The 22,665-nt window shown below is 40.4% G+C and overlaps 1 protein-coding gene across 1 annotated transcript in view; it reads right to left on the reverse strand.

Annotated features, from left to right (window-relative positions):
• Positions 1-8,674: 8,674 nt before the first annotated feature.
• The window catches only part of LOC124594426, a 79,718-nt gene continuing 65,727 nt past the window's right edge, over positions 8,675-22,665 (reverse strand). Inside the window, exons 2-3 of the mRNA XM_047132797.1 lie at positions 10,246-10,476; positions 8,675-8,702 (exon numbers count right to left, since the gene is read on the reverse strand). Coding sequence (XP_046988753.1) covers positions 8,675-8,702; positions 10,246-10,476 — 259 coding nt within the window. The remainder of the gene's footprint in view (positions 8,703-10,245; positions 10,477-22,665) is intronic.

A 22,665-nucleotide genomic window follows, 5' to 3' on the forward strand; every position in this document is an offset into this window, starting at 1 on the left:
CGACACCCTGCACCCCTACCTTCTACCTTCTTCCTAAAATTCACAAACCCAATCATCCCGGCCGCCCCATTGTAGCTGGTTACCAAGCCCCCACAGAATGTATCTCTGCCTACGTACATCAACACCTTCAACCCATTACATGCAGTCTCCCATCCTTCATCAAAGACACCAACCACTTTCTCGAATGCCTGGAATCCTTACCCAATCTATTACCCCCGGAAACCATCCTTGTAACCATTGATGCCACTTCCTTATACACAAATATTCCACACGTCCAGGGCCTCACTGCGATGGAGCACTTCCTTTCATGCCAATCACCTGCCACCTTACCTAAAACCTCTTTCCTCATTACCTTAGCCAGCTTCATCCTGACCCACAACTTCTTCACTTTAGAAGGCCAGACATACCAACAATTAAAGGGAACAGCAATGGGTACCAGGATGGCCCCCTCGTACGCCAACCTATTCATGGGTCGCTTAGAGGAAGCCTTCTTGGTTACCCAGGCCTGCCAACCCAAAGTTTGGTACAGATTTATTGATGACATCTTCATGATCTGGACTCACAGTGAAGAAGAACTCCAGAATTTCCTCTCCAACCTCAACTCCTTTGGTTCCATCAGATTCACCTAGTCCTACTCCAGATCCCATGCCACTTTACTTGATGTTGACCTCCATCTGTCCAATGGCCAGCTTCACACGTCCGTCCACATCAAACCCACCAACAAGCAACAGTACCTCCATTATGACAGCTGCCACCCTTTCCACATCAAACGGTCCCTTCCCTACAGCCTAGGTCTTCATGGCAAACGAATCTGCTCCAGTCAGGAATCCCTGAACCATTACACCAACAACCTGAAAACAGCTTTCACATCCCGCAACTACCCTCCAGACCTGGTACAGAAGCAAATAACCAGAGCCACTTCCTCATCCCCTCAAACCCAGAACCTCCCACAGAAGAACCACAAAAGTGCCCCACTTGTGACAGGATACTTTCTGGGACTGGATCAGACTCTGAATGTGGCTCTCCAGCAGGGATACGACTTCCTCAAATCCTGCCCTGAAATGAGATCCATTCTTCATGAAATCCTCCCCACTCCACGAAGAGTGTCTTTCCGCCGTCCACCTAACCTTCGTAACCTCTTCGTTCATCCCTATGAAATCCCCAAACCACCTTCCCTACCCTCTGGCTCCTACCCTTGTAACCGCCCCCCGGTGTAAAACCTGTCCCATGCACCCTCCCACCATCACCTACTCCAGTCCTGTAACCCCGAAGGTGTACACGATCAAAGGCAGAGCCACGTGTGAAAGCGCCCACGTGATTTACCAACTTACCTGCCTACACTGTGAAGGTATCTATGTGGGAATGACCAGCAATAAACTGTCCATTCGCATGAATGGACACATGCAGACAGTGTTTGTTGGTAATGAGGATCACCCTGTGGCTAAACATGCCTTGGTGCACAACCAGCACATCTTGGCACAGTGTTACACCATCCGGGTTATCTGGATACTTCCCACTAACATGAACCTGTCAGAACTCCGGAGATGGGAACTTGCCCTTCAGTATATCCTCTCTTCTCGTTATCTGCCAGGTCTCAACCTCCGCTAATTTCAAGTTGCCGCCGCTCATACCTCACCTGTCTTTCAACAACATCTTTGCCTCTGTACTTCTGCCTCAACTGACATCTCTGCCCAAACTCTTTGTCTTTGAATATGTCTGCTTGTGTCTGTATATGTGTGGATGGATATGTGTGTGTGTGCGTGTGTATAGCCGTCCTTTTTTCCCCCTAAGGTAAGTCTTTCCGCTCCCGGGATTGGAATGACTCCTTACCCTCTCCCTTAAAACCCACATCCTTTCGTCTTTCCCTCTCCTTCCCCCTTTCCTGACGAAGCAACCATTGTTTGCGAAAGCTAGAATTTTGTGTGTATGTGTGTGTTTGTTTGTGTTTCTATCGACCTGCCAGCGCTTTCGTATGGTAAGTCACATCATCTTTGTTTTTAAATATATTTTTCCTGCGTGGAATGTTTCCCTCTATTATATTCACATTATACAGATACTTATATATAAAATGTAATATGGTGTACATTTGGAAGAAACAGATCTTGTTCTTAATTTATGATATTCTAGAGAATGGACAATAGGAATGTAAAGTATCTTCTTTAGCTGATATGAAATACATTTTTCAAAGGAATTTTTAATATTTGTATACATTAAAAATTCATAAATGTAATAATATCCTTAAATCGCCATATTAGGGCAAACCAATACTATATTGAATTAAAATAATTTATAATGTACATGACCCCACTCCATTGAAAATATAGATAGCCATACCGTAGATGCAACCACTTCAGATGGGTGTCCAGGCAGAGGCGAGACTAACCCACTGTTCCTGAAAAGGGTTAGTAATTGCAGGGGCAACAGTCTGGACGATGGACTGATTTGACCTTGTAACATTAGCCAACATGGCTTTGCTGTGTTGTTACTGCAGCTATTATTTCTCTAAGCAGCATAAACCACTGCGTAGTTAAATGATGGCATCTTCTTGAGTGAAATATTCTCGAAGTAAAATAGCCCCCATTCAGATCTATGAGAGGGGCCTACTCAAAAGGATGTCATCATTAGGAAAAACAAAACTGGCTTTCAACAGGATGGAGTGTGAAATGTTAGATTGGTTGAAGTTATAATATGAATTAATGAAACGCAGTATCAGGAAGAACAGGACTCCAGGGTATGTGAGTACAGGCTTATCAACACAAAATGAAATAAGGATAATGCAGGAGTTGGTCTACTAATGAGTAAGAAACAGGAATATGGGTAAGCTACAATGAACAGCATGGTGAAAACATTACTGTAGCCATGATAGACATTTAGCTAATACCCTCTACATCTACATCTATACTCTACAAACCACCATGAGGTGCATGGCACAGGGTATGTCCCATTGTACCAGTTATTAGGGTTTCACATATGGATTGTGGGAAGAATGATTTATGTGCTAACTAACTCTGCAGATGAAGAGATTGAAAGACTGTATGACAAGCAAATAAATTATTCACGTAGTTAAGATAGACAAACTTTAATTTGACGGGGCACTGGAATTTGGTTGTAGGAAAAGGACAAGAAGGAAGAATAGTAGGAGAATGTGGAATGGGGGAGAGGAATAAAAAGTAAAAGCTCCTGATAGAATTTAGCATGTGTGAGCATAAGTTATTCTTTACTAATACTTTGTTTAAAAATCATATAACAATGCTGTATATGTGTAAACGACATGGAGACGCTATTAGGTTTAAAATAGATTACATAACGTTAAGATAGGGATTTAGGAACCAAACTTTAAACTTCAAAATGTTTTGAAGGGCAGATGTGGACTATTGTCATAATTTATTGATTATGAGCAGCAGATTAAAACAAAGAAACTGCAGAATGGAAGTAGATGGGGAATGGATAAGTTTATACAACCAGAGGTTGTTGAGAGCATTAAGGGGATCATTACTGACTGAAATGGGGTGAAGGAATACAATAGAAGACAATGACAGTAGAGGGTCAAATATGCAAAAAGGCTAGGCACAATAGAAAACCTTTGATTACACACAGATTAGCCAGTACCAACGGAAAAGTGGAAGGAATGTATACAAGGGAAATGAAGTTAGAGGTAGTACTACAGAAAGGTAAGAAGAAGTAAATGAAGATGTGATGGGAGATATGATACAGTGAGAAAAATTTGACAGATCAATAAGATCAAAGTCAAAATGAAGCACATGATGTAAACAACATTCCCCCAAAATTATTGAGACCCTTGGAAGATCCTAACTTGCTGTTGGCATTATCCCATTCTCCATTTTAGCTCTTTAGCTCTCTACATTGGCACAGAGTGTCTATAACCCACAAGAGATGGGGAGGAGGGGGGGGGGGGGGGGGAGGGCAATGGTAATAAGAAAATGTAATTTAATTTATGCACTTGGGATTAGTCTGACAGTATCTGTGCTTCCTCCTAGTACACAATATTTATGAGACAGCCAAAATACCTTCAGACTTAAAGAAGAATATAATAATTCTAATTCCAAAAAGGACAGGTGCTGATGGATGTGAAAATTACCAAATTATCAGTTTAATAATAATGGTTGCAAAATACTGATGTAAATTATTTAGAGAGGAATTGAAAAACAGATAGCAGCTGACCTCAGGAAAGATCACTTTGGGTTCAGGAGAAATGTAGAAACGCATGAGGTATTACCTCATAATACTGACCCTATGACTTATCTTAGAAGATATGTTAAAGAAAGGGAAACCTGTGTTTATAGGACCTGTTGGTTTGGAGAAAGCTTTTGACAATGATGGTGGAATACACTTTGAAATGCCGATGGTAGCAGAGATAAAATACAGGGAATGAAAGGTTATTTAAATCTTCGAGGGAAACCAAATAGAAGTTATGAGTGTCAATGGACATGAAGGGAAGCACTGATTAGGATAGGAGTAAGACTGGTTGTATAAGTGTCCGATATTACTCACTCTGTACATTGGGCATGCAGTGAAGGAAACTGAGGAGAAATTTGGGAAATGAATGAAAGTTCAGGAAGAAGAGATAAGAACATTGTGTGTTACTGATGACAATGGAATTCTGTCAGAGCAGTTGAATGGAGTGGATAGTCCTTTAAAAAGATATTAAAGGCAAACACTAACAAAAGTAAAACACAGGTAATGGAACGTAATCAAATTATGTTTGGCAATTCTGGGGAAGTGGATCAGAAAATGATATACTAAAAGTATGAGGGCATTCTGAAAAGTAATCCCCCTGAATTTTTTATGTGGAAACTCTCAAAGCTTTTTAAATGTAACAAATGTTATTAACAATCCACATCTTTATTCTTCGCGTATACATATTTATTTCTCAACACATTCACCCTGGCGACGAACACATTTCTCCCAAAAAGAGACCAGTTTGTTGATTTTGCACTGTAGAGTGTTTTACTTTGTTGATAGAGCCATGACCCCACCTCTACTTGCACCCCTTCATCACTATCTAAGTGATGTCTTCAAAGGGCGTTCTTCAGTTTTTGGAAACATATGAAAATTGGATGGGGACAAGTCAGGATTGTAGGGAGAATGATCAATGATGATGAATCTAAGGTGTTGGATTGTTGCAGATGTTGCAGCACTCATGTATGATCTGGCTTTGTCAGGTAGAAGGAGAGGATATTCCACATGTGGATGAACTCTGTGAATTTGGAACTCCATTACAAAATGCTGTTTATCGCACCCTGACATAGTTAGGTTACAGACTGCCATATTACACACTACAATTTGGGGCCCTCTAATGGCAGAGGGCTGTGTTAATAACATTTGTTTTATTTTTAAAAAAGCTTTAAAAGTATTCACATAATAAATTCAGAGGCACTGCTTTTCAGCATGCCCTCATAGTAGATGAGATTTGCTATTTGGGAAGCAAAATAACTGACAATGTCCAAAATATAGAGAATATAGATGATCACTGGGTTTAGGAAGAAAATTATTTTTTAAAAGGAGAAACTATTTAACATATAATACAAAATTTAGTGTTAGAAAGTACTTTTAGCTGGACTGTAGCCTTTTACAGCAATGAAATGTGGATAATAAGTAGTCCAGACAAGAAGAGAACAGAATCTTTTAAAATGTGGGTAAAACATTATAGAGTGATGGAGGGATGAATACAGAAAGCAGATTCAAATGGTTGTAGGTTGCAGAAGTGATTTGCATAAGAATAATGGCAAGGAGAGCTGCAAAAAACAGTCCTCTGATGGAAGGCCACAACAACAATGCTCATTAATAAGAAGATACTCAAATTAATCAATACAGTTATAACCAAAACGCGTGTTATGAGTAAAGTAATGGGCTAGACTTACTATGTTTCACACTGAGCCACTTTCATTCTGTTCACTGATAACCACACTGAATTGTGGTCACAATCAACCCCCATTTTTCTACAGTGACTTGCATGGATTCTCCAGGCTAGGCTGGTTGGTTGGTTTGGGGGAAGGGACCAGACCGCGAGGTCATCAGTCCCACTGGATGAGGGAGGGATGGGGAAGGAAGTCTGCCATGTCCTTTCAAAGGAAACATCCCAGCATTTGCCTACAGCAATTTAGGGAAATCATGGAAGACCTAAATCAGGATGACCGGACACGGGTTTGGACCGTCGTCCTCTCCAATGTGAGTCCAGTGTGCTAGCCACTGCGCCACCTCACTCGGTTGTTCTCCAGGTTACTGCCATATTGTAGTAACAGTGTCACTTCCTTTTTTCCCTTCGTAATTTAGATACTGTGCAAAAACTTAAAAAAAAAAAATCCCGAATCATAATATTCCATTTTCTGTGTTTATTCGCTCTGTGTTGGCACGGTCTATCTACAATCCATTGGTGCAGCAATGCTGATAAGAATGTGTTATTTATGCACTTGGAAAACACACACACACACGCTCTTTGTAATATATATAAAAAAATGTGGAATTTTTCAGTTGAAATGCTCGCTTACCTTCATAAGCTTACATGTATTTTAGGAAAACTAACAAGGATGAACTAGACTGTGAAACTTAAATTAATTGGAAAATGTTGAAATGGAGAAAACGGACTCACCTTACGAATTTCACATGTGAAGAGGGTACAAAATTAGTAACATTAAGAAAGGTTCTAAAAATGAATTTTTTTTGTCAAAAATGTTCCTGGAGCTGGCAATTTAAGCAACAATTAAGACAAGGGAAAGAAAATTTTGTTTGATGATAATATTTATATGAGAAAAATGCAGGAAACTTATCTTTGGTGTGTCCCTCAAGCGGAATTAATTCTGACAATCCTGGTGGGATCATTATCATTGAGATAAAATTTGATTCAAGGACCACCTGGCCACCATGGAAAGTATGCCCATCATCCATCTTGCTACAACTGTATTCATAATCATATTGCTTGTAGGATATCTTCTGGCAATGCTGCCAATTTGTGTTGTAATACTTCAGATTACTGCTCACTATTTAACTGTTAATTTTAAAAATAATATTCATTACTTGACCACTGATGAGCTCATGTCAGATATTTTAGCACCAGGCATTCTACTTGTCTTACTGACATAACTAGTGAGGGTTTTCTTCTAAGCAATGGTAAGCTTTATCAATATTTACCTTCCTACTGAATCTGAAAGTGTTCTCATCAGTCCACAGGTAAAGGGGTGAAGCCTAGATTTTGGTGTGAAGCCAGTTACAGCTAGTTATTTTAATCTAGGAATTGTGTTTACTTAATTACTAATGAATATAAAAATATGTAGAGACAAAATGACTGGCCAGTACTTAGGAATATAAAATTCCAGTACTGTTGAAAGATAGCTTTCAGAGCTATTAGTTCTTTCCTCAGTAAGGAACGAGGGATAGATTGGAGAACACGATAAAGGAGTGACAGGTTACACAGACCCCAGAATGAAAGGGCCTCACTTGTTTTGAGGACAAGGGGAAATAATAATGAAGGGGGAGATGTCAGAGAGTAGAAGATCAAACATAGAATACTGGTAAAGCACTGTACCAGTCTCAGTACAAAGGCAATATAAAGAAAGAATGTGAAATAAAAATGGATAAATGAAAAGAAATGAGAAGCCAAATGTAAAGTACAACTGAAAACTGGAGAGGAGAAGGGGGAAACAAAGGTAGAGGGGGAGGAGGTGGTAATTTTGATAAAAAAGGATCAAATGAATTAACAGACTAAATAAAATATATAACAATAAAGAAGGTCTCAACAAACAGATAAGTTGATTGAAAAAAATTTCAGTTTACTGCTGATCCAAAAGCCTCTGGGCAAGATGCAGAATCTAATATAAATTATTTAGCAGATACTGTAGTGAATAATGAGTGTCTGGGCAAGTGACATTTAGTTACTGTAGGACCAAATAGTCAAGGAAGTTGAACATTTTAAATTCTTTTGGTGACACCAGGTGAAAAGTTTTCTTGAAAATATTGTATTCAAAATCTTGTGGAGGAAATGAGTGCTTCTGTTTTCACTACAGAATATCCAACACCATTATTGAAACTGAAAGAATGAAAACTTATTTATCTTTAATTATTTTAGCCCCATTATGTCATGTAATATCATATTTTACAGCAATTCTGAACATTAACAAAAAATATTCTTAGCCCAGGAAACAGCAAGCACTGTTAGTTTATGAACATGGCACAGCCATTTTTAAAAAGTCTTGAAATTCTAATTCTGTCACTCTTCTATAATATAAAAATTCTTTCATGGAATTTGTGGTTAATAATTTTCAGTTATTATTGTCAATTAATTAAATAATTATAAATTTCAGTGACCTGGGTAGTGTCATATCTAGTGATGGAAGTGGCAAAAGGATTCAGCTTCTTCCATCAAGTTCAAAACCTAATTTGGGACAAGGGAGTCCATCTGAGGGTTGAGGAGACCATGTATAAAACCTGCCAATCGTGGTATATAACCTGGAGATGTGAGTCATAACTAAGAGAGAAGAGAGTGAAATACAAGCATGTGAAACGAAGTTTCTTAGGTGGTGAGGATGATGATGATGATGATGATGATGATGATGATGAGTATGCATTCATTTAAGTGTAACTGCAAAATTCACTCATTGAATTAAAAAACAAAGAAAACGAGCACTTAGATCCCTCCTTAAGCATGCAGGAACCATTTTCAGCAGGCTTCCAGCAGATGGATACACCTGAAATTTTCAAATTCTTTCATTTATCACACTCATATTACTCTATACAAAAATTCCCCACAGTAATTCAGATATTGTTGCTGTATTTGTTAGTTATTTGTATGTGACATCATTTTACTATTGTATATGTTTGTTTTAACTTTCATCAATCTGTAAATTTTGTACGTAGTGAATTGTTCCAACAGTGACCATTTTTGTCTCAGATGGTCCCTAGAAAACTGAGTACAAAATAAAATGATATTATTAGTGATGGTACAACTGAGTTTTCACAAATATATGCAAGGGAACTGACCATAGCCTGGTATTAGTGTTGAAGCGCAGAAAATCTAAAAAATTATGACCATTCCAGTTCTTCTAGTCCAAAGTTTTTTCTGTTGCAGAGTTGATACTGAACAACCATGACATATCTCTCAGGTTCACAAGTGCTACACTGTCTGAATTTCAAGAAAAGAAACTAGTCGGCAGTGGTTAATCGAATTTCCAGCTCTAAGGTAATGCAGAAAGTTTCTTAAAGGAGAGCTTGCAGATTTATAACCACAATATAATGATTAGACTATTATTACTTAGTTATATATAAACTCAACTGTTCCAATAACTAATAGGTTCAGTTCTCTTCATATATCCTGAAACTGGCTTGCTAATACTGCAGACACTAACACAGAATAACAACAATTTACTCCTTGAGCACATATATGTAGGAAGTTTACTCTTGATGAACTACCTGCACTGTACCAATGTGTTCATGTCAGTTTGGTACATGTTTCACACTGAGTGAGTTGTGACATTTCAATTAGATAACAGTAGTAAAATGCATAAATAATCACATGCTGTGGCTAATCCTGTGAGTTATGAGTCAACTTAATTAAAATAGTTGAATTTGAGCTAATTATTTTGTAACAATTTCATTGTTTACTTATCTGAAACTATATTTTGCTGTTTTTCCTGGGTAGCCTCGACTGTCTATGCTCTCAAATTTTATTTCAGTTCCATAAGCACCTTTGCTTATTAGCGCAGCTGAATGTAGAATTTTTTTAAATATTTAACCTTTGAAGGCAGCAAATAAACAAATTATGAAATAATGCTTTCATTTAAATTAATTGTGGACATGAGTCATTTTTCTTCTTGAGTTTGTCTGTAGTTTTAAAGGATCCCTCCACGCAGCTCTAGTAACAAAATAAATAAATAAACAGTGCCTCAGTAACAAGAGAAACAAGCTAATGTAGATGAAATGTATATTTATCAAATGAGCAGTATTTTGGAAGGAATCTGATGTCAACTGTCCTTCTCCACTGGCCAGCATTGAGAGCACTGTTTCAGTAACTGTGGACTCGAGAACCATACATATTTATTTTTTTGTATGTATATCCAATTTTCAAATAAGTCAAGATGTGCCCCAAGAATTATGAATGCTCTCAGTTACATCCATGTAATAAATTTTGTGTGGTTAAGCTTTTCAGTGTTATACCAGTGTATTAATGCTCTAGAACTGAGTGAAAATGATGGAATATAATATGAAAGTTTATTTTCAAAATAACATACTTACTGAAGGCCGTAGTTGACACAATATGGCAAGATTATCCTTATAGGCTTTTCATATGCATTGCAATTCCATAGTTTACATGGGTCTAAATCCTGGAAGTTTTTGCAGTTGATTGAAAAGGAGATCCACCTGTCTTCGTTGTTCTTCATTGTGCACAAGTTGCCGCACACGAGTATGAAGTGGTTCTTGCTTCTGTGACATTTCAAACTGTCCTGTTTCAACAACTGTCTCACACTGTAACATAAATTATGAAAACTTAATGAGTGAAAACTGCCTATACCTTAACAATTTTACTACATTTATTATATAATCAGAGGTATCAGCAAAAATTTCATATGAGAGATGAAAGGAATGGAGTTCCTTTTTTCACTATTTTTATATCAGTTGTAGGTGCAGAATATTACAGACAGCTGTAGTACAAAACCTCTATATAGTTGCATTTATGTTTTAAGTTTGTAGCTATGAAATAGCACCCTACCCTTTCTCAGAAAATTGAGTACTTGTAGTAAAGAAAGTAGTATTATAAATATAGTAAAAATATGAAGAACTCCCTCAATGAAGGTTATATATCCCATTTTTGGCAACAGTGTTTACTGAAATAAAGTGATATTGTACCTCACATCAGACATGCTACCATAGTAACAAGTGTCTTTTTTCTGTTTTCACATTAAGCTATTTGTACTGTAAAACTGACTGTCCTGAAAGAACATTGTATATTAAAGGTAACAGCGGATGTTGCTGATGTAATTTTCACTCCAAAGGATATTGTATTGTTAAATAAAAGCATTAAAAAGGACAATAGACCCATCAAACTGGAAGCAGAATGTCAAGAAAAGTCTGAAGAACAGGGGGAAACAATATATTTCAACAGCTGGTAAAATTGTGCCTGAAAAAAATATTAAATGCTGTACATGCAATAATGTTGTATATCATTATAATGTAAAAATTGTACACAAGAATTTGTTTGGTCTGGCCATTGGTTTAGGCAAACAAACAATAGAACAATGATACTTTTGTGCAACTATCTTGTTTTGACAGGACATTTTACTACAGTGGAGCAAAAATTTATCATTTTGGGGTATGGGAATGGGATACGATTATTGGTCGAATGCAATAACCATCCCCATTAAATTCCACATAGAAATAGAGATATATTTCGTAGTTAGTCATAAACATGTACACAACTTGAGATACAGAACAGAACTGAAAACTAACATGGAGGCTCAGCAGAGCAATAAGAGTCCAACAAACATGGTGTTAATCATGGTCGATACAACCTGTCAACGCCACACAGCCCCCCCCCCCCCCCCCCCTCCCACAGTACGGAGTACCACCTGTGAGGCTTGAGTGTGGGTCATGTGGGCATCAACGTCAATAGTAGACATGCAAGGTGGCTGGCACATGATGGCACAAGACTGGGATTTCCATCTCGGTCAAGGCGGAGTGCAGAGGCGGAGTGATTGATGGCAGGTCCACCTCGTAGTCAGTCAACCAGCGGGGGCGGACGATGCATCGGCCAGCTCGAGAGCAGGCATGTGGAATGGCCTGCGGCATTGTGCAGACATGCCCACCCCAAATGCAGATTGATATGTCCAAGTAGATGAACGCGTGTATTTATGATGGGTGGCACTCACGGGGGGAGGGACAGGCTATGCACTACACTGACATTTAGCTGCCCGTTGGAGGGTGTGGCCATGGTGTCTGTTAGGAGCATGAGCACATGGTCATCGAAGGTGACGATCGACACGTCATACATGCGGTGTGGTGGCACGTTGCAGCACAGGTTGAATGTGGGAGAGCGAGTCTCCACAGTCGGTGAAGTGGTGGTGAAACCCACACATGGGTTGGATGGCAACGTGCCTGGAAAACCTGCGAATGGTGATGACGAATCATGGGTTGGAGAAAACAGCGCCATGGGATGAGACAAAGTATTTTCAGGCTCTGCAGCGCAGGAGGGTCCAACTGAGACGGCAGAGGGGCGTTGTAGTCCATGAAAGCAGGTTTGAGCCTGTACAATGAAACAGTCTGAGGATGATCTTTAACCATAATGTCGAAAATTGTTTCGGCCCGCTGGAGTACTTTAAAGGGGCCAAGGTAGGGTGATTGCAGGGGTTGTCTAACGGAATCGTCACTGAGTATAACGTGGGAGTAAGTGTTGAGTGTGGTTGGCATGTAAGTGTCCGGCAGGGAATGGCTGAAAGGTGGGTGTAGCCGTGCATGTTTGAAGTGGGTGCACATGCGACTAATGAAATCTCGGGAGGGGGGAAAATCCTCGGGTACTTGAGGCAGGATAAGTTCTCCTGGTAGCACTGGGTTCTCCCCAAAAACGAATTCAGAGATGGTTCTCTGTAAGTCTGGTTTAAAGGTCAAATGGAGACTGAGTAATACCCATGGAAGTGCCTCAGACCAGAGGCAGTCATGGCACCTGAGGGCAGTTTTGAGGTTGCAGTGTCACCGTTCAACTAACCCGTTGCTTTGCGGGTAGTAGGCTGTCGTATTATCTTTTTTAATGCTGCAGATGTTACATAAAATGGTGAACAGGGCAGACTCAAACTGCTGACCTTGGTTGGTGGTGATGGTGGTCGGACAACCGAACCTGGCAATCCATGAGGAGATGAAACCCTTGGCCACGGTTTCAGCAGTGATGTTGTGTAAAGGAACAGCTTCCACCCAGCGAGACAAACCATCTATTGTGGAAAGAATATATTTGTGGCCCTCCGACGGTATTAGTGGACCAATAAGGTCAATATGTACATGACAAAATCTTCCTCGCGGAATGTCAAACTTGTCTAGTGGAGAGGAGAAGTAGCGGCCGATTCTGTTGCATTGACAGGAGACACAGCTGTGTGCCTGGGTTTGTTAGTTCTGTTTAATATTTTTCCAAATGAAACACTTGGATACGAACTGTGTGGTTGCATGGACGCCAGGGTGAGTGAGGTTGTGCAAGGCATCGAAGGCTTGCTGGCTCAATGTGGGCGGGAGCAATGGCTGTAGGGTGCCGGTAGAAGAATCACACCACATCTCATCCAAAACGCAGAGGAACTTGGTTTTGGGAAACACAAGATGTATGAGGATCTGTGAGGAGAGCTTGAGATTCCTTATCAGAAGCCTGGAGAGTGGCCTGGTTGGATAAGTCGATGATGTGTGAGACAGTAATGATCTGCGAGAAAAAATCAGCAGGGATGTCTTCTGTGCCTTTGATGTAGTGAACGTCTGTTGTGAATTGAGAGGCTAAATCAAATTGGCGTAAACATCAAGGGGGTGGGTCCTTGGGAGGGTGGCAGAAAGGGTCCACTAGTGGTTTGTGATCAGTAAGGATGAAGAAAGAATGGCCCTCCACGTTGGGGTGAAAGTGTTTGACGGCTCCATAGACTGCCGGAAATTCCCTATCAAAAGGAAAATATTTCTTCTGAGCTGTTGACAGTTCTTTAGAGAAGAAATGAAGGGGAGAAACCTTGTCGCCTTTGCGTTGCTGTAGTACTGTCCGCACCATGATGCTGCTGGTGCCCGTAGTGGTGAACAACTCAGCTGACGGGTCAGGATGGGCGAGTGTCACAGCGTGAGCTAAGGAAATTTTTAGAGCCTTGAAGGGCTCCATCATAGGTTCAGTCCAGCGAACTAGTTTAAGGCCTGAAGTCTGTTTACCTGACAGCGAGTCTGTCAGCAGGGCCTGCACAGCGGCGGCAGAAGACAGATGCCGACGGTAGTAATTTATTGTACCCAAGAAATGTTGGAGTTCTTTGTAAGTAGCCAGAGGCGGCAGTGATGTGATGGCCTGCACGCGGGATTTTGTAGGTTGTATTCTGTCTGTGGAGACGGTGTAACCCAAAAATGTGACAGAAGACTGGCGCAATTGGAATTTGTCCTTGTTGACCTCAACGCTGTTGGAGTTCAAGGACTGGAGGACCTTGGATAAGTGATTTTTGGGTTCCTCAGCCAAGATGCTGAAAATGTGTATATCATCCAGATATGCAAAGCAAAACTCTAACTGTCGTAAGATTGAGTCGATGAAACATTGTCATGTTTATGCTGCGTTTTTCAGGCCAAACGGCTTGAAGTTGTATTGGAACAAACTGAACGGTGTGATAATAGCTGCCTTTGGAATGTCTTCTGGTGCTATGGGAATCTGGAGATAGGCATGTTTACAGTCAATAACACTGAAGATGGTGGCGCCCAATACAGTATGAGTGAAATCGTTTATGTCCGACACTGGGTAATTGTCCATGACGGTAGGAGCTTTTAAACGTTTGTAGTCGCCGCACATTCAGAAAGAACCGTTGTGTTTGGTGATGAGCTGAATCAGTGAAGACCAGTTGCTGTCCGACGGTTGCAGGATACCTGCCTCCAAAAATTTGTTAATTTGCTGGCAGGCCGCATGCAACTTAATGGGGTAAGGGCATCTAACCTTGTGGCTAATAGGAGGGCTGGCGGTGGTAACTATCTTGTGTGTCATTCCATCAGTGACAGAAGAAACTGAGAACTACACATGAGACTGAGCAACGTCCTGACATGAAGTTTTTGGACAAGTAGGGTGCGACGAGGCATAACTGTTAGCGTGAGTTGGAAAAGGCAGCACGAAAGTCACATGCCTATTACGTGAGCGCATGCTTGTTTGGAGAGGTCAGCTACGCACACAGCATGGAGTGGATTGGGACGCGCAGTGACTGTCTGTTGTCAGCCTTGCCTTGGGTAACCAGGGTAACCAGCATGGGCGAGAGAGGTGTTGGTGTCGCACGGGGAAAAGTGAGGCTGCTGAGTCACGTGGCTGGCACGCAAGAGGGGGGGAATGTTTATCAACATGCTGACTGCGTGGCGGGCATGGTCATATCATGCACGCGACTGTCATTAGAAGCACTATTTGAAACACATGGCTCTGAACACGGCGAGCACGTTGCGGGTGCAGTGTCTACCGGATGCAAATCGTCACATGCAGTTAATGTTTTTGGACTAAGCTGCAGAGTGTCCGAGCTGGTGTCTGCAGGAGAAATATGATTAGGTGGCGGCACTGTGGACTGCAGTTTCAGCAGCGAGGTATGAGCTGTGACGAGTTTGTTGTAAGTGTGTGCTATTTGTTGTTTCAGCTCGTCGTTTTCCCAGTGGAGTTGTGCTGCCGAGTCGTACTCTGACAATAGGTTAGTGACGCAGGTCACAATGTCAACCACGAGGGCAGAGCACTCACATACTAACTCAGATGTCGCAAGAGAAACAGAACGTGGAACGTAAGTGCTGGAGCGCAGTATCTGAGTGTTAGTGGGATGATGTAGCACTGAGACCTGAATCATGTTTGGAGTGAGTTTGTAATGTCACAAAAAATCCATACCGAGAATTGGTTCATCGATGTTGGCAATGTAGAAAGTCCACGGAAAACACAGAGAAGGAGAAAAGTGCACCATAACTTTGACAGAGTCAGAGGTTTGTAACACTGATGCGTTGACAGCTCATAAAAGTGACCTCATCAGTGAAAAGGCAGGAGGAGCCAATGATGTGGGTATGATAGACACTTCAGCACCTGTGTCAACTTGGAAGATGAGCCATGACGAAATGTCGGTCACGTATAAACGACCGCTTGGCCGGGTGGACGGAGAGGAATGTGTGAGGACGCCTGTGAGGTTCCCCGCAGGACTCGGCATCTTCTAGATCCTGCAGTCGGAGTTTGGGTTTTGGCAATGTAATCGACACTTCTTGGCATCACCGCCGAAAATCTTGTGGTACAAACAATATGAAAGAGCCGGATGTGGTGGTGGTGGTGACTGCAGCAGCGGAGGGGGATTGTCTTCATTGATTTGTTCCGGGATGTATACTGGCACGTATGGTGTGTGGGCGATTCTTGAGTGCTTGGATGGAAGTGAGACTGAGCAGATACTGCCAGGCAGTGTAGACAGCGTGGATGTGGAGCGAGTTCTGCCTCCCGCAGACAGCCGACAAACAGGGGCAGTTGTGCCAAGCAGTGGTGAGTGGTGTGCTGGTTGGTGTTGTCGTAGCAGTGCATACGGCTGCGATGCAAAGATGAGAGCCGATTGACTTGAAGGAGTGTGGCAGCAGTTGAATCTGTAGGTCGGTAGGTAACTTGGTGGACCATACCACCCACAGAGTAACGTCCTGGCATTGTATGTTCACTCACAAGTAATCGAAGGTGGCGCCAGAGTTTTGATGGAGTTTGATGCCCCAGGTGCTCCTTCTACAAGATCTTGATGATTAATTCTTGTAGTGAGCAAGCGAGTCGGTCCAATATTGTTTTCTTTGCAAACTCGAACTTCATTGGAGGCGGTGGCAAGAGGAGTAGATCACAAATTAAGTCCGAGTGATCATGGAGGTGCGTGATGAGAAACAGGAATTTAGAGTTGTCGTTGGACACATGATGTAACTCGAACAGATGCTCCACAAGCACAAACCATGATACAGATTGTCCTCATATAAAGGGGAAAGCTTCGGCAGATGGCCAGGGGGGCTGGGGGGGGGGGGTGGTGGATGAAGGCAGCTACGGTGTATCTTCGAAGTCCTGCTGGTCTGTGGTAGGAGAGGCCATACTGCAGCCTGGCACCATAGGTGTAGGTGTGTTATTGGCAAGCATGACCGAAGCAACAGCGGGTTGCATTGTCCTTGACATGTCATGAAAACACAATGGGGCTAGCACGGTTAGTACCATGGGAATGAGCGGTTGTGCAACACATGCGGAGGTCCCATAAGCTGGACTGGTGGTTAGAGGTACAGATTTGAAATTTTTCACCTCAGAAATGATGCAGAAGGCCAGCGCGGCAGACACAGGCAGAACTGTGGGAGAGGGGAGTGGCTGAATGGTTGGAATGAGGCCCCCTGTGCATGTGGGGGGGGGGGGGGGGGGTAGGTAGGGGGGGTGTTTGGTACTTCATGTGACAACAGTGTGAGCTTTTTGTGCACATCGTGAGCACACCCTCTGCGGTTGGACTATAAATTACCGGTGAAACTTGCTGATGATCACATTGTTGCCGTAAAACATTCCTGGAAGGTGAAGTGCCATAAGATGTGCTCGAGCCCATGTGGTCGAAAAACTGAGCAACAGGTCTGGTGGGTGAGCAAGGGGAATTTGGTGCATGAAAATGTCAATCATTAGCTTGTAAGTGAGGCAAAACCAGAATAGGTTGATAGCGGTTGATAGCGTGTGTGTCTTGCACAAATGGCGGCATTACACACAGCATGACTGTTACCAACGTTGAGAGTCAAAGTACATGTGCAAATGTAGATCACTTTGAACATTACACAATCGATCGGTAGTTACACAGTTCTGAAAATTATCCACTTCACATTTCAGATGTTGGTGAGCACTGTCCGGTGACACGAAACCTGAGTCCATTGTTTGAGCTAACAGTGTAGCACTCAACCATAGTAGAACAACAAAGTCTGAGGTTAACTTGGTTGGAGATCATGAATCACTGTCGTTTAGTGGAGAGCCAGCCATTGGCGAAGGATTGGAATGGCCTGGTTGTCATAGTTGGGCCTCCAAATCTTTGAACAAAGTGTTGGGTGAGGTAGCCATGGCGTTGTACGCATAACCTGTTGATTTACAACACCCGGCGTGGAAGTTGCAGAAGATGTAGAAACTTCGGGGTCACCAGTATGGGAACGGGACATGATTATTGGTCGAATGCAATAACTATCCCCATTAAATTCCACATAGAGATATATTTTGTGGTCAGTCATAAACATGTACACAGCTTGAGATACAGAAAAGAACTGAAAACTAACATGGAGGCTCGGCAGAGCAATAAGAGTCCAAAAATGGTCAATATGACCTATCGACGTCACAGGGGCATAGCTTTCTGCCTTTGGACTGTACGTTTGCAATTAATTGGGCAAAAAAGAAGATTAATGCATGTTATGATTACCTACAAATTGAATATGTTATATCTCTATCTTGTTTAAACACACCTTTCATTATAAAGTAAATGGATAAACAATAGATACAACAAAATAAAGTACAGATTTCTCATCCTTCTTTTGGGTCTGGAGTTTGGATGATCTCTGTCTAAATTAGAAGTATGCTTTTCTGTTGACCGTTGTGACAGCTTAAGAATTCTAGTATATTATTACTTTTTACAGGAAATACAGAATTGTTTTTATGTAACGAAGATGAGCACATGTTACTACATCTCCATTCTTAAAAGGAGCATCCAGCTATTCTTAACAGTAAATATGATTTTCCATATTATGTATTGAGTGGTTAAGTCTTTATTTTTCCTGCACTATTATTGCTATTCAGTTTTATTTTATATACAAGACATTATGCTGCTACACAATCTACCATGGCTATAATTTTATTAATTCATCATAACCCAACAGTCTATAAACAGAAGAAAAATTAACAGAAATATGATCAGCATCATTCATTTTAGTAAAAAAGTATTTGTATATTATTGTCTTAAAACACACAGTCCGAAAATGGGAAAGTAAAAGAAGGAAGGAAATGAAACTTTTACTGGCTTGTTTACATTTTATAACTATGTTGACAATACTGAATAGCTTAAAATTTTTGTTTCATCTTGTAGTGAGAACACACTTTCATTGCTTCATTATATGACAGGCCTCACAATGAAAACACACTCTTGTTGTTCTGTCATATGACAGTTTTTGTACTTAAAGGATTACACTAATATTTATGATTTGGATAAGTTATGTTCTACAGTTTAGAACAATAGTTTTACAGATAATATCTTTATAGAGCCAGGGAAGATTATGATTAATATTGAGGAAACACATAGAACTGCATGACTGTATGAGTATCTTTACTGAGTAGAGAAATGTAAAGAGTGAATGATAACATTTAGGTATGGTCGTAGGCATAAAACCTGGCTACTGAGTGGCTGCCACAGAAATTAAGTCAGAGTCATTCACTTAAGGCTGGTAATATCACTGGCCACCCCTTAGAATTTTCAGTCTGATCATGTACCCAATCTGGAAACACTGCAGGATGCAGAGGTGTATGGAGGAAGTGCTTTCATTTTTTGCAATCCGCTACAGATCTGTATTTGCACATGTTCCAGTGTTACATGTTGCATAATTTAGATATGAAGTCAGGAGTTTGAGATCCTTTGATGCATTATTCTTTTAAATCATATTTCTGGTGTTTGCCAAAGTTCCATTTGATTAAAATTCAAAGATAATTTCCTTCAGTATCTAACACACAAGTTATAGCAAAAACTTCAGAAGTAATTCCACCAAATAGCTCGAGGCTGTGTCGAGAACAGAACAGTTCACACTCGATAGTTTCCTTGCCATACGGTGGCCAGCAGTCACCATCTACCAGCCATATGTCACCCGCCACATAATGTGAGGCCATCTGACCAGCTGAATACACCACAGTGCTGTGATTGTATTATTAATTGTCATTTTTGTATTTTCAGTTCTAGTATTTATTTTGCAGTTACATATGAGGTTTTGCATACTTGCAACTAATGACCATTTAAATGTCATGTGACATTTGCATTCAACAGGCAAGTTTCACAGTCTGGAGTAGGAGTACTGAATGATTCCAATGCAAAGCAATGAAAGTCAACTGGATGATTATTGCTGCATTTTTGTTTGAACGTTACCAATTCACTCACTGAAAATTCCTATACAATATTGTTACTAGTGATGGGTTATGGTGTCTTTATGTTAACGTCTTAAGAAGAAATCAGTGTTTAAGCCCTAACAAAAGACATATACTCAAGCAAAGGTAAATCTGAACACAATATTTCAATAAGGGTGTAGTAGTAGTAGTAGTAGTAGTAGCTTTATTCATCCGTAGATCTCTTTTTACAAGGCTATAGGGCATGTCAAAGTATTTACAAATTTAGATAAATTTAAAATAAGCTAATACATATATTTTAAACATAGCTGCACAACAGCAACGGTTCCACATAATAAAATTATAAACAGCTGACCAGTTGCAATGGATAAAGAAATCTTTACCTAGGTTTCAACAAATTTAAATTTGTCTTCTTCAGAAGGTGGCCTAAGGACAATGAACATCATAGCTTATATCAGAAAGGTGTGAGACTTAAGTCAAGAATAGATTTTAACACAAATTAGAGAGCTCTTGCATTACAAAAATATGAGAACGACGACTGGTACTTACAATTTTACATTAGTATGGACTGATGTATCATCGGCATTTTTACAAATGTCTGCATAGATCCATTTGTCAAAATTAAAATATAGCCCTAAAAATAGGGTTTGTCACGTAAATATAAATTAGTACATGTATGTTGCGGAGCTCACAACTGACTGAGTATAATCGGCCAACGTAGTTACTCTGCGGCCAGGGTAGGTGGCGCTCATGGCGCGAACCATGTGCCAATTGGTGTACAAAAGCAATGTGTAAATTATCAGTATTAATAACGTCCTTAGATAAAGTGACAATAAAAAGAAGGAAAGCGTTTAACACTCCCGTTATAACAGTATGGGAGCCTTGGTACAATTAATGTAGTTATACATCAAAAAGGCAGGTGGCACTTACGCCGAGAGAGTTACGTACAGTGGCATATACAGCCAGAATATAAAAATTACATCACAATATTAGTGAAGCCCACACACAGTATATATGTCAGAACTTTAAAATTGACAATAATGGCTCTTAAGACAGAATTACGAACCCTGGTCCACAATCCAGTTAATACACATTCTCAGGGAACCAACGTTTTAGAGCCAGACAAAACCACATAAGGGCTGATGTAGTGGCAGCCATACATCGTGAGAAAACCACATTACATAAAGGGTTGTGAGCTTAAAGATACACATATATTTCCAGACTTCTAGTTAGAGACAATCATTAGATTTACTCCTGGTTTACAATACTTTTTTTACAAATGAGTTATAAATCACATTGTTTCATAATACTTCACTCCCTACACACACACACACACACACACACACACACACACACTTATGATCTCTGGGCCATTTTCTGTGCCACAACTTCCCATTTGCTATCCTGAAAAGCTGTGTCAGCATCCCTCCATAATGAGTGAGATGTTGAGCTCAGAAAGAGGAAGAGGTGCTAGTAGTGTGCTATGCATAGCTTGGGGGTAAGTATTTCTAGAAAGGAAAAAAGAAGGAAAAAACATAAAGTGAAGGTGTCATGTGGAATGTTGGATATTTCATAATCATTATTACTATTATTTATTTGTATAACATTTTTTATCAAACCCCTACTCTGTTTTAGCTAAGTAATCCTTCAATGTTTAAAATGTATTGCATAACAGGTACTTTTCAGCTGCCTTTTTAAATAAGTGTATTTTTGCAATTTCTTTAAACTCTTTTGGTATTTGTACAGTTTTATTCCCTGGTAGAAAATGTTGTTTTGAGTTTTATGTTTATTTTTTCTTGGTAAATGTAAGTTGAGTCTATCTCTTGTTGCATGGTCATGGACAGAGCTGTTTGTGTAGTAATTACCAATGTTGTTTTTGATGTGTACAACTGACTGGTAAATGTATTCACATGGAGCAGTTAAAATCCCCAGTGTTCTGAACAGATCTTTACAATGAGCTTGACTAGTATTTTTGGTTATTATTCTTATGGCTCTTTTCTGGAGTTTGAAAATTGTGTTCATAATTTGGGCATTTGTTCCCCAAAAAAGAATGCCATAGCTAAGAATTGAGTGTACATATGAATAATATGTAACTAAAAGACACTGCTTGTTACACATTGATGATAGGATTCTAAGGGCATAACATGCTGATGACATTCTGTTTGCAAGTACCTTCGTGTGTTCATACCACTTCAACTGAGAATCAATATTCATTCCTAGAAATTTTGAATTTGTTACACAGTCTATAGAGGTGCCATCTACATTTAATTTAACATTGTCATTTTTCCTCTTCAAACTGAAATTCATGGTATTAGTTTCCTTTATGTTCAATGTCACTTTATTACTCATTGACCAATCATAAACTTCTTTGAGAGTTTCATTTGCTTTCTCAGCAAGGAGTTCTCTTATTTTCTCAGTGACTAAAATATTGCTGTCATCAGCGAAGAGGATTTTTTCACCACGAGAAATTACTAACGATACTTGCCACCGACTGAACACCACAGAAGGTCCCCCCGATATGCCACACGGCTTAATGTGATCAAATAGCAGCACACAAGACCGTGGTACAAGAACTGTTTAGACTCCAGTATTGTCCACCTATTCAACAGTAATTAATCCTCACTGATCCACTTGGTTCCCAAGAAGGTTGTTCATTAAGTTTGTGAGGTGACTACCAACAACTGAACACCAAGATAATCTTAGATAACTATCCCATACGACATATATGGGATTTTGCCCTACTGCTCTGTGGTGTGTGGGTTTTCAGTGTGGTAGATTGCTGGAAAGCATACCACCAGGTCCCAATGCATTGGGACAACATCCCCAAGACTGCAATAATTACCTCCATTTGGACTATGTGTACTGCTACATGCCATACT

The sequence above is a fragment of the Schistocerca americana genome, chromosome 2 (genome assembly GCF_021461395.2).
Source record: "Schistocerca americana isolate TAMUIC-IGC-003095 chromosome 2, iqSchAmer2.1, whole genome shotgun sequence".
In the NCBI taxonomy this organism is placed as follows: Eukaryota; Metazoa; Arthropoda; class Insecta; order Orthoptera; family Acrididae; genus Schistocerca; species Schistocerca americana.